The sequence below is a fragment of the Rhodamnia argentea genome, chromosome 5, assembly GCF_020921035.1.
Source record: "Rhodamnia argentea isolate NSW1041297 chromosome 5, ASM2092103v1, whole genome shotgun sequence".
In the NCBI taxonomy this organism is placed as follows: domain Eukaryota; kingdom Viridiplantae; phylum Streptophyta; class Magnoliopsida; order Myrtales; family Myrtaceae; genus Rhodamnia; species Rhodamnia argentea.
The window spans coordinates 27,379,314-27,403,887 of NC_063154.1; the positions used below are offsets into that span (position 1 = coordinate 27,379,314).

At 39.7% G+C, this 24,574-nt stretch overlaps 2 protein-coding genes across 2 annotated transcripts; both read left to right on the plus strand.

Annotated features, from left to right (window-relative positions):
* The first annotated feature begins 2,475 nt into the window (after positions 1 to 2,475).
* LOC115732164 (probable LRR receptor-like serine/threonine-protein kinase At3g47570) lies at positions 2,476 to 6,019 on the plus strand. The gene is made up of 2 exons (XM_030662831.2): positions 2,476 to 5,234; positions 5,391 to 6,019. The coding sequence occupies exons 1-2, from the start codon at positions 2,552 to 2,554 to the stop codon at positions 5,786 to 5,788; spliced, it is 3,081 nt and encodes a 1,026-aa protein (XP_030518691.2). The 5' UTR covers positions 2,476 to 2,551; the 3' UTR covers positions 5,789 to 6,019.
* Positions 6,020 to 15,441: 9,422 nt separating this feature from the next.
* Positions 15,442 to 18,990, plus strand: LOC115755161 (putative receptor-like protein kinase At3g47110). Its single transcript, XM_030694471.2, has 2 exons — positions 15,442 to 18,145; positions 18,308 to 18,990. Exons 1-2 carry the CDS (start codon positions 15,472 to 15,474, stop codon positions 18,706 to 18,708), a joined length of 3,075 nt encoding a protein of 1,024 aa, XP_030550331.2. The 5' UTR covers positions 15,442 to 15,471; the 3' UTR covers positions 18,709 to 18,990.
* Positions 18,991 to 24,574: the final 5,584 nt, after the last annotated feature.

The following is a 24,574-nucleotide window of genomic DNA, read 5'->3' on the forward strand; positions in this document are numbered from 1 at the left end:
TGGGTAATCGAATTCTACGGTCAATATCATATTCTTGAACCAAATTGAATTTTCTTGATGAACGATGACTGGGGGAACTTGCTAATTGCTTAAAGCGAGTGGTTGCATGGTTTAATGTTGAATGAAATCAACAATGGAGACCGGCGGCCTGTGGCTGAGAGCTTATAGGTGGCGGCCTGAGATGGAGATTAGACTTAGGTTTATTAGCATAGATTAATGTTAATTAGGCTAGTTTAACTTATAGACTTATCATCAACTACTCAAAATAGCTTAGATGTTAGTTGATAGAGTTTAGCTAGAATTAAAAAAAAAAAAAAGACTTAGCATCATTCTCTTAACAAATGGATAGCAGCCTAGACTAGCATCGTCACTTTCAAGCTAATTGCGTAGAAATTAAGCTTACTCTAATCTAGTCTTAATCTAGAATTAGGCTTAGTCTCTAATATGAAGCTTATGGGATTCATGTCTCAAGGCTTGTAACAAGGCGATGTACATTCTTCGCCCGACTTGGTGTTGGGTCAAGCTTATAGGGGTGCATGCCCTGAGCCCTAGAACAAGGCGACGTAATAGTTTTTGCCCGACAAGTTTCTATTTCCGCACATTTCTTTCGAGCCTTTCGATAATTGGATATTTAACTTCGACACTTTAAGTACTTGTTTGTATATATTTTTTTTCTTTTTTGAGAATGGTTTAAGACAAGCTTAGGATCATAACAAACCCTTTAGGAACATTGCATGAACATGTAGAGACATCAAGACCTTTACAACTCATAATTGATTAAAAAAAAAGAGAGAGAATATTTGAACACTTAGATGAACAACCCCACCAAGTTAGAGTTACCGAAAGGGCGATAATAGGTTATTAGCGTAATCAACTTATCGAACTTGGTTAATCTCTAGTTGCATAACAAAGAGATAGACTCATATATCTCGTTTGGCTTCTAATCGACTTTGAAAGACAAATAACGACAACTCATGTTTCAGATAGAATTATTTAGGCTTAATCCAAACATAAAATAAATCCAACGTCACCTAAGATAAGGATTTGAGATAGCGCACGTCTAATTGAGGGCCATCAGCCCGCTTTTTGGACATTACCTCTAAACTCATTCCTTTTTTGTGACGTGGGAAAAGATGGGTCGCGATAAGGACAATGCAAGAGATTCTCCTTTCTATTCACGTGGTGATGGGATTGAATGACATTGAAATGAAGCTATTTTGGGAAGGTTGATGGAAAATTTGACATGACACTTGCTCTACCAGGCAGACCTTTTTGACGGTTCTCGAGTGCAAAGCCGCCCCTGAATTTGCCTCTCTAGTCCATCTTTGCACCTAGGCCGCTCCTAAATTTGACTCTCCAGTCCATCTTTGCATCTGCACGTGGGACATTACTCCCAATCCGGACAAAGACACTACTGTTGAAATATAAAACTTTGGGCAAGTTGTCTGGCTGGATCATCCATAGTTTCCTTGCAAGTCGCACCTCACGGCCTTAAATTTTCTACTCAACTTTGGAGGCCCGTGACAGATCTGGACTTTTTATTATTTTAATTTTCTGCTCAACTTGAGAGGCCCGTGAAAGATCTGGACTTTTTATTATTTTAATTTTCTTCTCAACTTGAGTGGCCCGTTAAAGATCTAGAGTTATTATTTTTATTATTATTATTATTATTATTATTATTATTATTTTGGTATCGTTGTCGGTGAGTTCAATCCATGATTTCTACCCAATGAATTATCGTTTAAAGTACGCTACAAGTGCCAAAACTTATGACTTTTTTTTTTTTTGGTAAGATGCCAAAACTTATGTCCGATGCTTTTTAGTGCCAAAACTTTTAAAACGATCACTTAAGTATCAATTGTTTTGAAAAAAGGCTCACTTCGGTGCCAATTTCAATTTGAGCTAACGTAGCAGCCTTTTTTTTATTATTAATATTTGAGCCGACGTGGCTCACCGGAATTAACACTGAAGTGAGCATTTTTCAAAAAATTTGATATTTAAGTAGTCGTTTTGAAAGTTTTGACAATGAAGTGATCATTTTCAAAAAATTTGACAAATTATTTTGAAAATTTTGATACTAAACTGAGCAACATATATGAGTTTTGACACTTGTAGTGTACTTAAGTCATGAATTATCAGTATGCTTGTCGAAAATTTCGGTGTGCACAAGGAAGATGAAGAGGAAAAGTAGGATTGAACGGCATTGAAAGTGAAGATCAATTCTATCCCTAAACAAGAAACATCCAATCCTAAAAGGCATGGGCAAAGTGGAATATAAGATGAGGACACGAGCAATAATGAACCGAACTAGGTCCCGCCATGTTTCAATTTGCATTGGCCGACTCGATCGTCACTAGTCTTGCAAGTTGGAACGTGCAGCCTTGTACTTTTTCTCAACTTGAGTGGCCCATGAAAGATAGCCACGATTATTTCTGCATCGATGACGTCGACATATCTTTACGCCCGTGATATATTTCGAGACTCGCTTCGAAACAACGTCGCACAAACACCCAAAGAGACTCGAGCAGAGAACACTTTGTTGCAGATCCTCATGGACCTTCCCTATAGAGATCAGGTTTTATCCGGATCATTTTCATGCTTAACTACCGTCATTCTTCTGCTGGGGAGTGTCCTAGCATTTGCAGAAACTGGTGGGCAGGAGATCGATCGGCTCACCTTGCTGGAAATCAAGGCCCGGATAGCCGATCCTGGCGGGGTTCTGAGCTCATGGAATGATACTAGCCATTTCTGCGAGTGGCACGGTGTCACATGTGGTCGTAGACACCGGAGAGTCACCGTGTTGGACCTCCACTCTAAGAACCTCTCCGGAGTCCTGCCACCCCATATTGGTAACCTGAGCTTTCTGAGGGAAGTCCAACTGAAGAACAATAGCTTCAGCTCTGAAATTCCCCCGCAATTCGGCCGCTTGTCTCGGTTGCAGAAGTTGGTCCTTAATAACAACTCGTTCAGCGGGCAAATCCCTTCGAATCTCTCCCATTGCTCTAACCTGCTCGAGCTTAACTTAGGCTTCAATACACTTGAAGGAAATTTGCCTACAGAGCTTGGCTCCCTGTCCAAGCTCCAAGTACTCGTACTTGAAGCCAATGGCTTGATGGGAAACATTCCACCATCATTTGGAAACTTATCATCTCTTGGAGTCTTCACAACATCGGTAAATAACCTCGGCGGTACAATCCCAGAGACTCTCGGTCGGCTGCAAAATCTTAACATCCTTGCATGCGGCTGGAACAAATTTGTTGGTATGATTCCTATCTCAATTTTCAATACATCCACTATGACAATACTTTATGCGGCCGGAAACCAATTAGAGGGGGGCTTACCCACCGACTTAGGCTTCACTCTTCCGAATCTCGAGATAATTGGTTTGAGTGAAAACCACCTCACCGGGCCCATTCCTAAGTCACTATACAATGCCTCTGATCTCGTTCAATTTGAAATTGCATCGAACAACTTCACTGGGAATGTTCCTTCTTTTGGGAAGATGAGAAGACTCACTTGGTTCAATATTGGCGATAACAACTTAGGAAGTGGGCAATCTGCTGATTTGGACTTCCTTTGCTCTTTGACCAATTCCACAAACTTGGAAACACTTGGTATAGAGAGTAATGCTTTTCAAGGGCCAATACCTAACTGTATCGGTAACCTCTCTATCACCCTTAGGCAGTTTGGGTTAAGTAACAATCATATATCTGGAATCTTACCTTCTGGAATCGGAAATCTTATCAATTTGGAGTTCTTGCAAATGTGGGACAATAACATCTCGGGAAACATTCCCTTCGAGATTGGAGGTCTGAACAAATTGAATAATTTGGATCTCAGCAACAATGAATTATCAGGGCGGATACCAGAATCTATCGAAAATTTAAGGATGCTAACCAAATTAAAGTTGTATAGCAATAATTTCAGGGGCTCGATACCATCGTCTTTAGGAAATTGCCGGAATCTACTTCTCTTGGACCTTTCGTCCAACAACCTCGATGGCAGCATACCATCGGAAATCATGGGCCTCTCGTCTTTGTCGATTTCTCTTGACTTGTCTCGGAATAGTCTTACTGGCACCCTTCCAGTAGAAGTAGGAAACTTGAAGAATCTCGGCGAACTACGTATTGACGGGAATAGATTATCTCAACAGATTCCAAGTACTATCGGCAGCTGTATGAGCATGGAAAGCTTATATTTGCAGGATAATTTCTTTGAAGGGCCCCTACCATCAACTATGAGTTCCATGAAAGGCCTTCAAGTTTTGAATGTTTCTAACAACCGATTGTCCGGCCATATCCCGGAATTTCTAGGGTCGATGAATCTAAAGAATTTGAGCCTATCTTACAATAATTTCGAGGGTGCATTGCCTACAGGAGGAGTTTTCAGTGATGTTATTTCAACTTCGGTTGTTGGAAACAAGAAGCTTTGCGGGGGTCTGCCAGATTTTCGGCTACCGAAATGCGACTACAAAGAGTCAAAAAAAACAGGAATAAGCAGATTTGCAAAAATCCTGATATCCACGGTCTCCTCTCTTGTAGGAGTAGCCTGCATTCTTTCTTTGTTATACTTCTTTCGGTTTAGAGACAGTAAGAAAGCACCAGCTTCAAGCTCTTCTGAAGTTGAACTTTTGCATGTTTCTTATCACAGTCTACTAAAAGCCACTAGTGGGTTCTCCTCCACCAACCTACTTGGCGTAGGCAGTTTTGGGTCAGTGTACAAAGGGCTTCTAGATCAGACTCAGTCCATCGTGGCCATCAAGATTCTCGACCTTACACGTCATGGAGCTACCAAGAGCTTCATAGCCGAGTGCGAGGCTTTGAGAATAATCCGACACCGTAATCTCGTAAAGGTACTGACTGCATGTTCTGGGTTTGATTATAATGGCAATGATTTCAAGGCATTGGTCTATGAATTCATGCCGAATGGGAGCTTGGATGAATGGTTACACCCAACTGTATCGCAATATACGGAGAGAAGCAAATTGAGTCTACTTGAGAGAGTGAATATTGCCACCGATGTTGCTTGTGCACTAGATTATCTCCATCATCACTGTGAAACGCCGATAGTCCATTGTGATCTAAAGCCAAGCAACGTCCTTCTTGATGATCAAAAGACTGGACATGTAGGCGATTTCGGGCTTGCCAGGTTTCTCCCAGAAGCAGCACATAAGTTATTGAGCGATCAATCAAGCTCCATCGGAGTAAAAGGATCTTTCGGCTATGTAGCTCCAGGTAATGATGCACAAGTTGAGTATTTCCCTTTATCTCTTTATACAGAACACATGACAATAGATGGATCCTTTGAATAGGGCACGTGAAACATCACCAACACAATATTTCAACCTCAACTATTCACCTTGCATCACTATGCTTTGTTAATTGTTGTAGAATACGGAGTAGGAAGTGCGGTGTCCACACAGGGAGATGTGTACAGCTTCGGAATCCTTATTTTGGAGATGTTCACAGGCAAGAGGCCGACCGATGACATGTTTAAAAATGGCCTGGACCTTCATCGCTTTGCGAAGGCAGCTCTAGAAGACCGAGTGGAGAAGGCAATCGATCCTATTCTGCTTCAAGAAATCGAGGAGTCGGAGCAGAGACGAATAATCGCTCCGGAGGGAAGGAATAAAAGCTGGTGTAGTATTCAGGAGTGTTTCGTTTCGATCATTGAAATAGGAGTCGCTTCCTCTTCTGAGTCTCCGAGGGAACGACTGGATATTGGCGATGCATTGACCAAACTCCAAGGAATCAGGAAGAAACTTCTTGAGTTCATTGTCATTGCCTAGTTGATGTAAAATGTGAACTTCATATGGAGTCTTGTGGTCATTGTTTTATCTGGAATTAGGTATAGAAGTTTACCATTCACAGACGTTTTGTATCTGGCAACTGCAAAACCACATATAATGGAGACTTGTGGCTTGACAAGCCAAGACAGATCAAAATTGGTTATGTCGTCTCAAGCAAAAGACCTCTGTACTTCAACTGTATGAAAAATAAATTCAGCTTGTTTTGCTTTAGCCCAAAACAAAGAAATTTGTTTACCTGCTTCAGAGCTGCACCAATAAAATGTAATAAAAGAAAAATCACTACAGCATAGCTCTTAATTACTCTTGCCAAAATGGGTCTTAAACCCATATATGACCTCACTTTGCTGGAATGGGTCACTTCAAATTTGAAGTGCCTATAATTAGTAGTCCCTTGAACAGAACTCTCACTCCTGCCCTGTACTTCTCCTTCGACTCTAAAAAGGGAGAGGTATTTTAGAAAGTAAACTTACTACAGATTGGAAAAGCAATTTGTAGGGATTTTCCGAGAAAATCAATCCGTAAATTTCCATTGAATTTCACCGGATTTCCAAACACAGAAAGCATAAATCTTAGTTTTTTGAGAAATACTTTGATTAAGAGAACAAAAGAAAACAGAACGCCACAAGCCATCGTTCTAGGTAGGTGCTGTGCCGAGCGCACCATCTTCCTCTTAACAGAATCCAACTCCAAAACAAGAGAAGCAAGCAATGGATGAGGCTGCTGAGGCTATGAATGTGATGGACTCGGATGGGAGAAATGTCATCGTGAAAAGGCTCAGCCTCAAGGTTCAGGTGGACACCAAGTTGGTAAACGCAGTCGTGATGGTGGTCGTGATCGTGGCCTTAATTGGGACTATGGTGGCGGTGGTGGAGGTGAAGAGTGATTTAAATATGGCGAGCCTGGGCATTTTGCCAGGGAGTGTCCTAGTGAAGAAGGCAGAGGAGGTATGTATGAGGGGAGGGATCCGCGCAATGGTCCTTATCGAAATGGTGATGAATTTGGCTGTCTCAGTAAAAACCCGGAGATCTTTCGGAAGCTTTTGTGAGCATGGCAATTTGATTTGCATTGTCTTCTTCCTAGCAATCTCCTGTCTGTTATCACCATCTTCATTGGAAGATTGCTGGTATCTGTCTCCTCCGCGTGCATGGTGCTGCTATGTTGTTAGGTTTCCTGGATACGTTTCCCCTTCAGGTGTAACGACGGCTCTCCCTTTGAATCGGCAATTCTGCTTGATGGTCGTGCTGATCTCTCTGTGTCTCTTCTCTTCAAGTTCATGCTCGCGCATGTTAATTAGCAAAGTAGCGCGACACTTTCGTTTGATTATTTTGTCCCTTTATTTCATGCTCCTCGTACGTTCAATTGAACTTGTGTAACTTTTCTAATCAAGTCCCTTGAGCTCCAAATCTAATCAATTGGAGCTGAGAAATCTTATTCCCGAACTTTCTCATTTTTTCTCTATCGTGAATTTTTTTCTCCGGAAACATTGTATTTGGGTCAATCGTCTCACTTTTCAATAGCTGGAGGAATCTATCGAATCTTGCTTAATTAAAGGGACTATCCATTCAATATTCCCTTTAATTAAATACCAGCATATTATTTCTCTTCTTACTAATTCTACCATCTATAGTTGATTTGTACAAACTTATCTAAGAAGTCGAAGGAATCTAATCCAATGTAGATTATGCATTTAGTTATAGCCTCATGTTACGGAAGGGTGTTCCTAGGGTAAAAGTCGGTCCGGAGGAATCTGTCGAAACTTTGGCCAGGAAATAAGCCGGTGTGTATGAGCACGAGTTAAAGCGTGTGGATTTTTATCCGTATTCATCCTTTCATATTTAAATTAGCAAAGAAACAATATGTTACGTGGTGTTGAAACCGCACTGAAACCCGAACGGCATTGAAAATTTTAGGTGTTTTCGGGTCGGGTTATGAGGAAAACAAGTCGAACATGGTGGAATGAAGAAGAACCTTCCTTGTTCCTTCGTCTCACGAAAATCCCTCCACTGACAAGCAGAGTGAATTCACTGCAACCACCACCCAAAGTAATCCAAGTTTTTTCCCATGTCCCTTAGCTCCAGTACACATCAATGTCACACAATATCCCCTTCAGCGGTTCTTCCCCCCGCTCCTTCACCGCCACTGAAGCTCTGTGCCAATGGCTTCGCAGCTCGGTTCCTGCCTATTACTGGTATTGCGCTCACAGAGCAAGCGATGGGACATGATGGTGCGGCGCGAGATGTGGAGCGTTAGGGTTTCGTCGAATGGAAGAGTGGGCTCGTACCTGAACATGTGGAGGGAGGTGGTGATCACGGAGAAGCCCGGCCATGGCAGCAACAACGGCCGTGGAGTGACTCGGCAAAGCTCAACGGTGAGACGGTTGCCGGAGGTGATGGGGTGGGATCTGTCCGCGGTGGTGGGTGGTCAAGTGGAGGAGTGTGGAGACAAAGGCCCGCTCAGGGAAAAAAAAAAAAAAATTGCCAAACTTGATTTTCAATTTGGGACTTGGTTCGGGTCAAAGCATAAGCACGTCTTTGATGGTTCAGTTCAGTTCAGCTTTTGAATGTTTGACCCTCCTTTATATTGAGCTTAAGATAGAGAAAATGAAGGAAAGACGAGAAATTTTTCTTGAGTCCACTATGCAGCATTTATAGGCAAGCCTATCCTGACCGATTAATGGTCGCTAAAATAATGTGATTTGGTTGAGACGAATGTCGTATGATTCGAACATATGGGAAATTTTACATGACGATTGATGGTTTGGCTTGAACGCACTTTTTTGGGAAGATTATCCAAAAAAGTCATAAACATACTATACTGTTGCCAATTTACTCATTAGCTTTCCAATTTGGCCAATATAGTTCCAAACCTTTTGATGATTTTTCAATACAGTCCATCCTTTAAACCAGAAATGGTTGACGTAATAACAGTCAACGCTAGCTATCTTATGTGACATAGCCAACGGCTTCGTGCATGATCTTAAATTAAACTGCGTCATTTTACGATTTTTAAAAAAAATTTCGAATTTTTTTAGTTTTTTTTCCTATTGCTCCCTACGAGTGCTCATCTTCTTCCCTCCGCCGATTGTTGTGGCTGCAGTGATGATCCGTGAAGATTGTCGGCCACATGCAAGGGAAAAGACGCCCTCGTCCAAATTAGATGAGGGTCCCAGATCGCCCTCATCCAAAACGGGCAACGATGTCGCAGCCCTTGCCACGCCCTTGTAGGCCATTGCCGGACTTCGACAAATGGGAGGGAAGAAGATGAACAACAAAAAGAAAGAATAGGACAAAAAGGAAAGAAAAGAAAAAAAATGTAAAAAATCATAATTTTTTTATAAATTGCAAAAGGACGTCATTTTATTTAAGTTTGTCAATGTTAGCAGCCGACTATACCACATAGGAAGGTTGGTATTGACTGGAATTGTTACATTCGCGATTTTTTTTACCTAAATTACGTTTTTTCTTTCTTTTTTTTTAGCCAATCATGCTTTTATTCTCCAATGGTTTGTCGAGAGATCGCCTATCAAGATAGTCAACACGTCTTATTATCAAAAGAGACTCTTCATCTGTCGGACTCGAACATGTAACTTGTTAGATCAGGTAAGGACACGTGATTTATGTCTAATGATTTCTTAATTTTAGTATTATCACAATGCATAATGGGGGACTTCTTTAATTCATTGTTTTCGGGTAAATGAAGGGCAAACGAAGGCTGGGCATATGGAACAATTACACTTACTAACACTTTTCCAATGGGAGGAGGCTTGATCATGCACTGTTAGGACAAGAAGAAGGACCGTTGACTTTAACTTGGCTTGAGCTCCCATTGGAAAAGTCTAAGAGCTATACAGTATTCATTTCTTGCCCTCCGTCGGCCGTTAAGGACTCGGCAATGGCCCCGTGAAAGCCAGCTACAGGCAACGGCCACGATGCCTTCATGCAGATTTAGGCAAGGGTCCTAATCGCCCTTGCGCAAATCAGGTGACAGGGTCGCCGTCCTTGCCACGCCCTCATGATCCATCGTTGAGGCCCAAATGAATGGCAGAGGAAAGAAGAGAAACAGAAAAAGGAAAGAATGGGACCAAAAAAAAACAGAGAGAAAATAAACTTCAAATAAATAAGAAATGTAAGACAATGTCATTTCATTTAAGATACATCCATGCCAACCGCCGGCCATGTCAAATAGAATGGTCGGCGCTGACTGAATTACCACATATGTAATTTCCATTCTTTCAGAAGCAATCTCGCCATTATCAAAAAATGACACGTCAAGAGAGTCAACGCATCCCGTTATCAAAAGATAATCTTCACCCGTTAGGCTTGGTCATGTTAACTTCTTGAGACACGTGGTGTATGTCTAACAATTAAGTAATTCAGGTACCACGTTTTTAATTCCTTGTTTTCTGGAAAGTAAGACAAACGGAGGTTGGACGTACGGGAGCCGGCTGGGTAATGCACTGTCAGGACAAGAACAAGAAGAAGGACCGTTGACCTGACTTGGCTTGAATTCCTGTTGGAAAAGTCTAATAGCTATACAGTATTCATTCTTCCCCTCCATCGTCGGCCGTTAAGGACTCGGCAATAGTCGCCGGCTACAATCAATGGTCATGACCCCTTGCGCAGATTGCCCTCGCACAAATCACACGACAATGCCGCGGCCCTTGCCATGCCGTTGCAGACCATCATCGAGGCACCAATGAACGGCGGAGGGAAGAAGATCACCAGTAGAAGGAAAGAATAAGACGAAAAAGAAAGAAAAGAAAAAAGACGGATAAAACTCATAAAATTAAAAAGAAATGTAAAATGATGTCATTTCATTTAAGATCGTCCATTTCAGCCGCCGACCATGCCAAATAGGTCGGTCAACGCTAATTAAACTACCACGTCTGAGTTTTCCTGCATAAATTACATTATTTTAGTAACAGTCGTGCCATTGTTGAAAGATAACCCGTTAAAACAGTCGACACATCCAGTTATCAAAAGATAATCTTCATTTGTCGGGCTAGGACATGTTATTTGCTAGGTCAGGTAAGGACACGTAGTGCGTGTCTAATAATTAGCTAATTCCGGTGAATCCATAATTGGGAACTTTTTCAATTCCTTGTTTTCGGGGCAGTGAGAGCAAAGGAAGATGGGACATATGGAACAAATCCACGATCCTGGGACTCTTCCAGCGGGAGCAGGCTTGGTAATGTACCCTCAGGACAAGAAGAAGAAGGACCGTTGACTTGGCTCGAACTCCCCCATCTCTGCAATTAACTCGGTATAATTCTGAAAATTCCTTTTGGTCCCGTTACTTTCATGTCGCAGGGGAGGCCGGAATCTCTTGCCGAGATGCTGCATCTGCCAGGTCGAGCTATCACGTGGGGGTTGGGGGGGGGGGGTGTTATTTCTCTTAAGAGAGATTCCGGATCTGTGAGGTTGAGCCTCGCCGTGGCTAGGTGAGGTCAGCCTCACCCAGATCTGCAAGGTCGAGCCCTCGACAGGGAACGGCAAGGGTCACCGGCCACCGGCCAAGGCTTGGTGACCCCATCGGCAATCCCCCACCCTTGCCGGTCATTGCCGGCGATGATGGGCGGCCGCACCAAGGGCTTGTAGAGCCCTCGCGGCTGTGCCAAGCCCTTCTTCTTCTTTTTTTTTTTTTTTTGGTTTTTTAGCTTATTTTTTAATTAAGTTAGACAATATTTTTTTTAAAATTAGCTTATTTTGTAAAAGGTCAATCCACGTGGACTTATTTTTTTTAAAAAAAATTCCACATGGCCTATTTGGCCTGAATCTCTCACCGTTGGAACTTAAGTGATCATTTTTATTTGATTTGGCACTTAAGTAAGTCAGCGAAAAATTTTGGCACCAAAATAAGCGTCATACACGAACTTTGGCACTTCAGATGTCCTCCTACCGTTTTCTAGATAAGTTTCCCTTTAGGTGTAATGACCGCTCTCCCTTTGAATCGGCAATTTTTTTTTTCACACACATGGTTCATTTTGCTTGAGCCGCTCTGTGCGTGCATCAACTTGCATTTCTTGTTTCATGATCTCCGCCGCACACTTTCAGCCGCTCATCTTGAGATTGATCATGTATTTTCCTGTAATTCTGTTAGAAGTTGTGCTTGCTTCAATCTGAGATTCATCCTGGGTTGGTGACTCCTAGATGTGGGATAGTTTTGGCGGGAGCAAAAATTGGATCTGATCATCACCTTTTCAGTAGACACTCTTTGCCCCTGTAGTGACTTGGTTAAGGTTACAATTCTCGGAAAAATTTGCAATTTCATCAATGTGCGCGGCAAGAATTTTACTAAACTTATCGGGAAATTTTCAAGTAGATCTTGATAGTAGATTTTGTCAATTTTCCGTTATCCCATGCGTCTTTCTTTGCCATTGTCACATACATAGCCTGATCCTCGATGTCAAGGATCTTTCGAAATCGATTCTTCGTAATGTCATAATCATATCACAATCCCAAAATAGAAGAAACGGGAGCCAAAATAGGAAACCCAAATAACCACAATGAAATAGTACAAGGATCTCAATCATCAAATCACAAAGTACTCAATCTAAAGGTGGCCCAGTGTCAAAGAGAAAGTAATCAGGTGGCGGATTGAGTCGTCAAAGCCCATCGTAAGAAGTACTTACCAACTAATTGGATATCTTATCCCCCTTCTAGTCTTTTGGATTTGCTTTGTTCCGAAGCTCCTAGTATGTTCACTCAAACTTTCACTTGAATGAGATTGCTACTAGTGTTTTTCGACCCCCAAAAAAAAAAAATTACAAAGTACAACGATGTAATTGTCATTAATTTTTTCCATTATATGTAATTGGAACTGACATACCTTATTCTTGGCCTTGTGCAATTTTTCGCCATTCTATTTTCATCACCTAAATATTGTTTCTATCCTATAATTATTTTCCTGTCAATTGTCACACATGCGGGTAGGTGTTATTACTCTCCTTTTATAACAAGGAGGTGTCCGGGGCAGAGCGCTCGACTAATCCTCATTCAGTATGGTGGTCGTGCTCCTAGTGTGCCTAACATTAGTCACACAGACGACCACAAACTTACCAATTAAGAAACCCCTTGGATTCTCTAGAAAAAAGAAAGTAACCCCTTGGATTAAATGTGGAGATTCACATCAAATAAATGAACAGTTTAATTAACTGAGTAATAGAATATCACAAGGAAAGTTGTCAAAAAAAAGTCCTAAACTTTTGTACTTTTATCAATTCGGCCCTAAATATTTTAAGTTTGCCAACCACCGTACGTAGCACCGCCAGCACCGAAGCAGACAATTTCTAATAATATTTTAATTTTTTTTGCTTTTTTATCTTTTCTATTTTTCTCTTTTCCATTTTCTTGTTTTTGCTTTTCCTTTTTCTCCCTCCACTAGCCTCGGGCGAGGGCGGCCCTCGGCGGCTGCTGGCAAGGGTTACCCTACCTCGTCCGAGGCCCGAGGAGGTTAAGCCTGAGAAAAGGAAAAAAAAAAGAATTGGAAAAAGGGAAAGGGAAAGGACAAATGGAAAATCATAAAGCATAAAAGAGTAATAAATAAAAATATTTAAAAAATATTAAAATATTATCCAAAATTGTCCATATCAACGCTGGCAACATCGCATACGATGGCCAACGTCCACATGAGCAATTTTCAGCTAATAAGACCAAATCGGCAAAACGTGCAAAATATTTAGTATTGAATCAGTAAACTTAAAATATTTAGGAATGAATTTGCAAAGGTGTAAAAGACTTAGGACTTTTATGATAATTTTCCTGGATATCATGGATACTGAGAATTTCTACTACAAGGTTGTTTATCATCTAGTATGATCAGTCCATTAAATGATACGTGACAAAGTCCAAGACGACTATGATAACATGTGAGACAAATACGAACGCACCAACAAAATTCCAGCACTTTATGTAATTAGCATCTCTCTTCTTACTAATTCACCGATCAAGTAGTGATTTGCGCAACTATATCTGATGAGTCACAAGAATCTAACCCAAAATCAATTATAGATTTATATTAGCTCTTAAGTGATGTAGATAATAATAGTCTTATGATAGAGAAGCGATTTGCTTTCTCTTTAGTGTATAATTTAGTCTTCAGGAATCTGCCCAAACTCCAACTTAGAAATGAGCTGTGCGAACACGGGTTAAAGTTTTTTTTTTTTTTTTTCGGTTCAGAAACTTTATCCTTGGGCAATATTTAGGAATAAGCTTATCTTGACAAGTGAGAATTGTTCAGCAATTATTTGGAGTTTGCTAGACTTGAAAAATATAACTCTTTACTATTATTATGACATACGGATCACATTTTCAAAATTAATATCAACATCATCTTTATTCCAAACTAATTAGAATTGGCAGTTGTTGAATTTAAAAATAAATCAAATAAAAGTAAAATCAATTGAGAGAAAAAAATGATTATATAAAAATAAAAATCATACTTTTTTTTCCGAAAAAATCGATTGAGGAAACTGAAATAATTATGTGATCACATCTTTCTTTGGAAAAAATCATGTTTTTTTCTTTTTGGTCAGAAACTTTACCCGACAGGCGAGTGGTTATTGACATTAAAGTAATTTGACTGGAACGGGCGGTGGATAAGTGCCGGTCAAACACTCTCTGAAGATGGAACATGTCAATTTATTTGGCTTGAATGCATGCTTAATTTGGCGGTCCAACGCATCTGCCAACTGCTACTTGCTGACTTTTGCGGACTAGCATTGTCCCTGTGGGAATTGAATACTTACGTAGTTTTCTTTATACAATCACAATAATCTTTTGAAATGAAAACGCGACTACAATAAGATGTTACTAATCACGACACGATAGAGTGGACTTTGATATTGTTAGTTAGCAATTCATCTGTAACTATTTAGGACTAAAAATGTAATTTGCACATTAATATAATGAGTCAACCATCCGTCCAAAATGGGTCTAAAAAGTAATATTTGTAAATGAACACTTCTTCAACATAGTAGACATTTTTTCGAAAAAAAAACATAGTAGACATTTTACTCTCCTTTTCGGTATAATCAATGTTTCAAACTTTAAAATAACAAACAACATTTTGAACCGTATAAGATGTGACATTGTGTAGCGAAATGAATTATTTTGGGATAACATTGTAATTCGTACAAAAGATTATCTCAAATACGAGTCACTTCTATTGCAATTTTTACCTTTCTTAATAGTTTTCATTTTACACTCTTTGCAGGATTTTTTTGGAGAATTTTTTCGAAGATAGTGATATAACAATTTGAGCCTGGACTTGGGTTATTTTATTGTCAATGCATTTGGAAAAAAGATCTTTTCGCGAAACTCAAGCTACTTCTGTTCTAAGTACCCGAAAGTCAGGATTTTATATGTACGGAAAAGACAAAGGTCGTCGCCCCTACCAAACTCCACGGGCAATTAAGATAGTCGATGGTAGGTTTTAGCCTCGTAGAATAAGGACGCGAGGGATGAACTAGGCCACAGGATGTTTCAGAGTTCGTTGACTGACTTGATCACCCATGTCACCACGACTATTCTTGCACTGATGACATCGTCACGTCTTGATATGGAAGATCATGTTGTCCGTCTATATATTTCGCGAGTTGCTCCGCAACAATCCGCACCAAACCTAAACAGATTCGACCTCGGAAAGCTCTGTCGCCGACCCTCATGGACCTTCCTCACAGAGATCGGGTCTCATCCATGTCCTTCTCATGCTTAACTACCATCATTCTCCTATTAGGGAGTGTCCTAGCTTCAGTAGAAGCTGGTGGAAATGACACCGATCGGCTTGCTTTGCTGGAATTCAAGGCCCGAATAGCCGATCCCGGTGGGGTTTTGAACTCGTGGAATGATTCTAGCCACTTTTGCGGGTGGTATGGTGTCACATGTGGTCGTAGACACCAAAGGGTCACGGTTCTGGACCTCCACTTCAAGAACCTGTCTGGGGTCGTGCCGTCTTTTATTGGTAACCTAAGCTTTTTGAGGGAAGTCCATCTATATAAGAACAGTTTTCACTCCGAAATTCCCCCACAGTTCGGCCGCTTGTTTCGATTGCAGAAGTTAATCCTTTATCGCAACTTGTTTAGTGGATATATCCCTTCGAATCTCTCCCATTGCTCTAATTTGCTCGTTCTTGACTTAGGCGAGAACAAGCTCAAAGGAAATTTGCCAGCAGAACTTGGCTCCTTGTCCAAGCTCCAAATACTCATTCTTGAAGCCAACAGCCTGATGGGAAACATTCCGCCGTCATTTGGAAACTTATCCTTTCTTCAAAACTTCTCATCATCGTTTAATAACCTCAGCGGTACGATCCCGGAGTTCTTCGGACAACTGAGAACATTAAATCTCCTCTTTCTTGGCTCGAATAAATTTGTGGGTACGATTCCTCTCTCAGTCTTCAATTTATCCACTTTGACAGCCCTTGATTTAGCTGAAAACCAATTAGAGGGGGGCTTACCCAACGACTTAGGCTTCACTCTTCCGAATCTCGAGAATATCGGTTTGTATGGCAACCACCTCACCGGACCCATTCCTGAGTCAATAAGCAACTGCTCTAATCTCCGTTTTTTCGAAATCGCGTTGAACAACTTTACAGGGAAAGTTCCTTCTTTCTCAAAGATGAGAGGACTCTACTGGTTTAACATCTTGGCTAACAACTTGGGAAGTGGGCAATCTGCTGATCTTGACTTCCTCTGCTCTCTAACCAATTCCACGAACTTGGAAAGATTCGTTATTGAAGATAATGCCTTTGGAGGAACAATACCCGACTGTATGGGTAACCTCTCTATCACCCTTTCGGTGTTTGTGTTACGCGACAATTATATTTCTGGAACCTTACCTGTTGGAATTGGAAATCTCATCAATTTGGAGATCCTGGACATGTGGGGCAACAACATCTCGGGAAACATTCCTTCCGAAATTGGAAATCTAAACAAAATGAAGGTTATGTCTCTCAGCATAAATAATTTCTCAGGGCAAATACCACGATCGATCGGGAATTTGAGACTGTTAACCAAATTTGACTTGCATAGCAATAATCTCTATGGCTCGATACCATCGTCTCTAGGAAACTGTCAGAATCTACTTCTCTTAGACCTATCGATCAACAAACTCAGTGGTAACATACCCCCGAAAATTATGGGCCTCTCATCTTTGTCGATTTATCTCAACTTGTCTCAAAATAGTCTTACAGGATCTCTTCCAGGAGAAGTTGGAAACTTGAAAAATCTCGACATATTAAGTCTTGAAGGTAACAGATTAACTCAAAAGATTCCAAGCAGTATTGGCAGTTGTATAAGCATGGAAGGCATATATCTACAGGATAATTTCTTTGAAGGGCCCCTACCATCGACTCTAAGTTCCATGAGAGGGCTTCAGGTATTAAATGTTTCCAACAACCGATTGTCCGGCCAAATCCCGGAATTTTTAGGGTTGCTGAATCTAACGAATCTGAGCCTTTCTTACAATGATTTTGAGGGTGCATTGCCAACAAAAGGAGTTTTCAAAAGTGTCATTGCAACTTCAGTTGTTGGAAACAAGAAGCTTTGTGGGGGTCTACCAGATTTTCAACTACCGAAATGCGACTACGAACGGAGGAGAATAAGTGGAGCTGCAAAAATTCTAATATGCATAATGTCTTCTCTTGTAGGAGTAGCCTGCATATTGTCTTTCTCATACCTCTTATGGCGTCTACACAAAAAGAATGCATCAGCTTCAAGCTCTTCCGAAGAAGGGCGTTCGCATGTTTCATATCACAGTCTATTGAAAGCGACGGATGGATTCTCCTCCACAAATCTACTCGGCATGGGTAGTTTTGGATCCGTATATAGAGGGCTTCTTGATCAAACTCAGTCGATCGTGGCCATCAAGATTTTGGATCTTACACATCACGGAGCTTCCAAGAGCTTCATAGCTGAGTGCGAGGCCTTGAGAAGAATACGACACCGTAATCTTGTGAAGATACTCACAGCATGTTCTGGATTTGATTTTAATGGAAATGATTTCAAGGCATTGGTCTATGAATTCATGTCGAATGGGAGCTTGGATGACTGGTTGCACCCAACTGCATCGCAGTATAAAATGCGAAGCCAGTTGAGTCTACTTGAGAGAGTGAATATTGCAACCGATGTTGCTTGTGCACTAGATTATCTTCATCATCAGTGTGAAACACCAATAGTCCATTGTGATCTAAAACCAAGCAATGTCCTTCTTGATGATGAAATGACTGGACATGTAGGCGATTTCGGGCTTGCCAGATTCCTCCCAGAAGCTACGCATAAGTTACTAGCCAATCAGTCTAGCTCTATCGGAGTAAAAGGATCTTTCGGCTATGTAGCTCCAGGTAATGATACACAAATTGGGCCTTTTAGTTTATTTCCTTATATAAAACAAGTGACAGTAGCTGGATCCTTTGACAAAAAGGCATAGGCATGAAACATCACCAACACAATACTTCAATCTCAATTATTCACTATGGATCACTATGTGTTATTGATTGTTGTAGAGTACGGCGCGGGAAGTGCCGTATCCACAAAAGGAGATGTGTACAGCTTTGGAGTCCTCATTTTGGAGATGTTCACGGGCAGGAGGCCAACCCATGACATCTTTCAAAATGGGTTGAACCTTCATCGCTTTGCAAAGGCTGCTCTGACAGATCGAGTGGAAAAGGTAATCGATCCCAATCTGCTTCAAGAAAACCAAGACTCGGAGAAGAAACGAACCGTTGCTCCGGATGGCAATTACAAAAGCTGTTTCAGTACTCTGGAGTGTTTGGGTTCGATCATCGAAATAGGAGTCGCTTGCTCTTTTGAGTCTCCACAGGAACGAATGGACATTGGCAATGCATTGACTAAACTGCAAGGGATCAAGAAGAAACTTCTTGAGTTCATTGCCATTGCCCAGTAGATGTAAAATCTGAACTTCATATGGAGTCATGTGGTCTTCATGGTCATTGCTTTGTATGGAAGTGGATGTGGAATTTGGCCATTCAAAGACAATTTGAATCTGGCGACAGCAAAACCACAAGTGATGGTGGTTAGTGACTTAGCAATCCAAGGAAGATCAAAGTAGTCTATGTTGTCTTAAGGAAAAGATCACTGTCCTTCAGCTGTGTGAAAAATAAATGTGCTTTGTTTTGCTTTAGCTCAAAAAAATAGTAATTGTAACCTGCTTGAGAGTTGCACCAGGAAAATGTAATAAAAGAAAAATCACTAATGCATAGCTCCTAATATTAGTACCTCCAGAAATATGGTAATATGGACTTTTGACTTCTCTGTTGCAAACTTGGCCCGTTTGATTTGGCTTAAAAAAAAAAAAGGGTTAATACCACGAAAAACCCCAAACTGATACGCTTGTGACAAATTTATCCCAAATTATTTTTTAAACCACAAAAAATCCCAAACTGGTATACTTGTGACGAATTTACCCTAAACTAGTACACATGTGATCAATTTACCTTCTGTTAATTTTCGTTAAATTTAACTATCAAATTTCTAATTTGATGACGCGCGACTGTTTACGGGTATACCAGTATAGGGTTTTGACCCTTTGTTTGTCACGGGTTTATCAATTTGGGATTTTTTGTGACATTAAATCAATTTAACATGGGGTAAATTTGTCACATGTGTACCAGTTTGGGGTATTTCGTGGTCAAAAGAATTAGTTTAGAATTAGTTTAAGATAAATTTGTCACAGATATATCGGTTTAGGATTTTTGGTGGTCAAAAAAATAGTTTGAGGTAAATTTATCACAGGTGTATCAATTTAGGGTTTTTCATGGCATTAACAAAACAAAAAATAGTGAATGACTTTCCTAATGTTTAAATGTTATAATAGCTTATGAAAAGGAGTGCGATTACATATATCAATGTTTGTCAGTAAAAGCTAGAGCCGAGAGAATATTCGCCTTTGTAATCGCCACATGGCAAACTTTATCTCTATGATCGTCCCATGGCAAGCGATGTGGCATTATCATGCCACATGGCCCAAATTGGTCCAATTGGCATTAGTTTTGCAATTTGTCATCCTCCTGCTCTATCTATTTATTACATACAACTTTAAATTTAAGAAGGGATAGAAAGCAAGTATACTATTCTTAAATGGATTCGTCGAATAGAAGATATATTAAACGAAAATCTTGAATTATACTTCGATTATCTTTCCCAAATATTTATCTTCTTTCGACTTATGTCATTGATTTTTTTATTTGAAAAAAAAAAAGCAAGCAAAGATAAAGTGCCTTCAAATATAGAATTAGTCCTTTTCTGAAAATATTTCATAAAGAGAAATATATCGTACTAAATGAGTACACTGATCATTTCAAGTATAGTTTTTGTTAACTACAAGGTAGTCTATCATCAATTAGAATCAGTCTATTAAATGAGACGTGACAAAGGCCAAGACGGCTATGATAACATGCGAGACAGATATGAGCAATTTATATGGATTGTCCCTTTGATACTTGAAGTTGTGAGAGAATAATATTGAGCCGAAGACTAAAACCATTATCTGAATCGCTTGGGCAGTTTTTATGGACAACCTGACTCCAACGGGCAAGTGGTCATTAACATAATGTGATTTGGTTGAGACAAGTGATGATTTGATTGGACATGGGGACTAGACCATGTGGTCATTAGCATTTGGTTTTGGTTTGGTTGGGATGATTTTTGAGCAACAGTAACAACGTTGCTCCTCCAATGGATTCATGCAAGGTTGTTGAGCAAGAAAGCGCGCCTCCAATACCACTTGTTGGGTGCAAGAACGTCATGGAGATGATACGAAAAAATGATAACAGGTAATTTGAGACACATTTATACCAAATTGCAATAAAAGTATAAAATTCAAATAAAATATTGTCTCACACAACTATTGCGATATAATTTTCTCATACCACAAAGCACTTAAGCAAACTAGCTTACCGTTTTGTGTGATTTTCCCTGAAGCTCACCATTTTGTGGCTTGCCAAGCAAATGCTTCTTATGGCCTTATTTATAGCTGGGATAAGTACCAAATTAGTCCTAAACATATTAGAGCTAATTCAGTCCCAGACTTTACGATTTTGTCAAGCAAGTCTTGAAAGTTTGTGTGAAATTTTAATGTGGTCTTTTCGGACTATTGACATTGAAAATTGCTGACATGGCGTTTAGTCCTCGCATGCCTTCCTATGTGACACTGGACAACTTTACTTGAAATGACATTTACATGAATTGCTACTTGAACAATTTCCCTTTGTGAAAATTCAAGCGGCCATGCCAAGTTGCTTTCGGATCTCTCAAGCTGCCTTATCGGCTTCTTCCTGTAACCACTTCAAGCGTACGTCAATGTCAGAAGACGAAGACGGAGAAGCGTCGACTGGATTTGAATTCTTGCACTTCCTCAATTAAATTGCATGTGCCAATTGCAGCTTGTTTGCTTTTTTAGCTAGCTATATATCTGCCGGGTTCACTATAATACCTAGTTTATTTACAATCGAAATAGCCATAATATGGGAAGAAGAACAGTATAAGTGCCAAAAGTTGTGTAAGATGTTCATTTTGATGTCAAAAGTTTCATCGAGATCATTAATTACTAATTTTTTTAAAAAGAAAATAATCGTTTGAGTGTCAACTCCGATACGCGTTACCGGAAATCCGACTTGTTTTTTTTTTTTTTTTGTAAGTTTTATGACTCAATTGCACTTTCGTGATAAGTTTTAGAACTTTCTATGCACATATTCCAATAAAAAGACTGTAGCATGGATTTTGTTACTATTGATTAATAATTTATCTATAAGTACTCATGAATCAAAATTCAATTTGCATATCAACATAACAAGTTATGCGCTGGTACAACATTAATCTCAAAGGTAATATTTCAAAATATACTCTTCGTTTCACAATAACAAACAATATTCCAAAATGTATAATTGACAAATGAAAGTAAAGTTGATTATAATTGTTAAATAGACCTACTAACATGTACGGTTAATACGGTTCTTCTTCCGAGTACTGGAAAGTGAAAAATTTAAATATGAATGGAAAAGACTAGAGTTAGCACCCCTAAGAAAAGACCCAGAAATTCAAGGACTGGAAAGACACAATTGACAATGAAAGAAAGTAAGGCGTGGAGCCTGTCTTACTACTGCAAGTCAGAGATTGACAAGTTCAGATACTTGGTGGTTACGCTAGACTAATCTAACACTCTGTTAATATCTTTTCTTTTACAGTGAAGACGTTTCTCATGCAATGTTTTCAATTTTACTCCTCAACATGCTTCTAGATGACCTCGCACAAGTTCTCAAGAAAATCAATCATAATTAATCATATACAGTATAAAAAGCAAAATAGCCCGAGCTGTATCAGATAAAATTAATACAAATCCTTGTTATTGTACCCTGGACAAGACCCCCGTGAGGGATAATGGAAACTATAATCAATGAGAAATGTAACTCCCGCATGTCTTAAGTTGCCTTTAGAGCCCAAAACCGATTTGTAAAGTCCAACCAAATGCATCCTTAGTCATACACGCAAGAAACATCCAATATGAATCACGCAAACAGGGTGTTGATAGTGGATGATAATGGCCGAATCCCTTTGACATGCTTCCCTCTTGTTCTTTTATGTTGTTTCCCACTCACGATTATTTTTCTCAAGTCCCCCTATTACTCAACTTCCATGCGGACATGCCATTCTTAAATTAGAAATCTCCTTAATTTTTAAATTGCGGAAGACTGTAATAAGAACGAATATGCAACAATGCATAGTGTGGATTTTTATAGGGATAAAATTATATCTTTATTGACAAGCTCGATCCAAATTTCTATAAAATGAGTGATGAGTGTGCTAGCTAAAATTTAGGTGTCAACAAGGAAGATGAAGAGGAAAAAGGGGATTAAATGGCATTGAAGGTGAAGATGAGGGCATGGGTGATAATGAACCAAGCGATCGATTGAAAAATTATGTAGCACTTAAGTGATCTGAAAAAAGTTATGGCATTCAAATGAGCTATGATTTGACCAAAAAAAAAATGAGCTCTGAAATAAATTATGGCACTCAAATAACAAAAAAAAGTTATGACACTTTTGTTTTTTTTTTTTTCCCATGAAAAAATTCACTACTAAAAGGAACGGCAAAATGGATTATAAGACGAGGACACAAGTGACAATGAACCAAACTAGGCCCCATGATGTTTCAGTTTTCATTGACTGGCTCGATCGTCAGTAGTTTCCTTGCAACTCGCAGCCTCGTTGTTTTTCTCAGGGGACCCAGTAAATCTCTGTCATTGACAAGCCTTAGTATCGAAGATTTTGTTGCCCTTTGATGTATGTCGCAAATTGTTTCAGAATACCTAAAGAGATCTGAGCTGGGAAAGATGTGTCACAAATCCTCCTGGATCTTTCCCACAAAGATCAGGTTTCATCCGGGTCAATCATTCTTCTGTGAGGGAGTGTCCTAGCTTGGGTAGAAGCGAATGGGGAAAAGTTTGATTGATTGGCCGGCTCCATTGGAATTTAAGGCCCGAATAGCTGATCTTGGCAGGGTTTCGAGCTTAGGCAATGATATTAGCCAGATCTCCCAATGGTACGGCGTCACATGTTTGGACGAATCTAACAATATCACCTAGAGGGGGGTGAATGAATGATTCCGAACAAATTTGACTCTCAATTGCGGAATTAAAAAAATCAAGTCAAATTAAGCACCGATTCAGAATATGGATATTATGCAATATATGATTTTGAACGTAAATATGCAATACTTTATGAAACAAAATAGAAAGAGTTTAGGGATAGAGAAAATTGCACACGACAATTATAATGGTTCGGTTTATATCAATCATACGTCCACTCTCCCACGCCGATAGCCGATTGACTGGATTCCACAAGATAAATCAATGAAGGTTTACAAGTGATTACACTCTCACACTCTTATAAAGTCACTCAAAGAATATAGTATGTAGCTCTCAAGAACAAGTATAGAATCTAAATCACTCTAGCGGTTTGGAATTCATGATTCTGATCGCACAATAGCAGCTGCACCATGGATCTCCTTATATACTCCTTCACCCCCAAACTTGCCTTTGGATTGGTCTTCAAAGGATCATCCTTCAAGTACTGATTGGACATCATCAATCTTGATTGAACGATACTGTATTTAGGAAGATTTGGTGACCGTTGGTGTTGAATCCGAATTCCTCGGATTCGATCACCCGTACAACACAATCTTCAATTTTAATAAGTGGAGTTCTTCACATATGAAAATTGTCTTGTCTCTTAGAAAGTAATTTCCAATCAAAGATATTCTACTAATTTGTTGTAGAATAATTTTAACTATCAAATATTACAAATTTCCATAAAATGAATTCTTAGCCATATCGTTAATCATCAAATGTGGGTTTTCGTAGTCCGGAATAGATATACCACGGATTCTCGACAGTCTTGAGAAATGGAAATAGTATTTAGAGTTTAAACCGATTGGAACACCGAATGTGGGCTCAATAAAGTCCTCATTGATGCTCGCACATAAGTTTTTTCAAATGTGTAATTGAATCTACATAAGTGATATGCCACTTAATCTAGATAATATAAATCAACTCCTTGAGAAATAAATATGCGATAACTTCGTCTTGAGTTTTAACACCAATGAAGATCGATATAAGCTTCTCCATTCATGTGTAACGCCCGAGACAAAAACACTTAGAGTATTTTCTAGATTCTATAAGATACATGATAGTTTTGCCGGAATCAAAATATTCAAAATGAGGTTTTCTCAACAGTATACACCATAGAGTCACCATA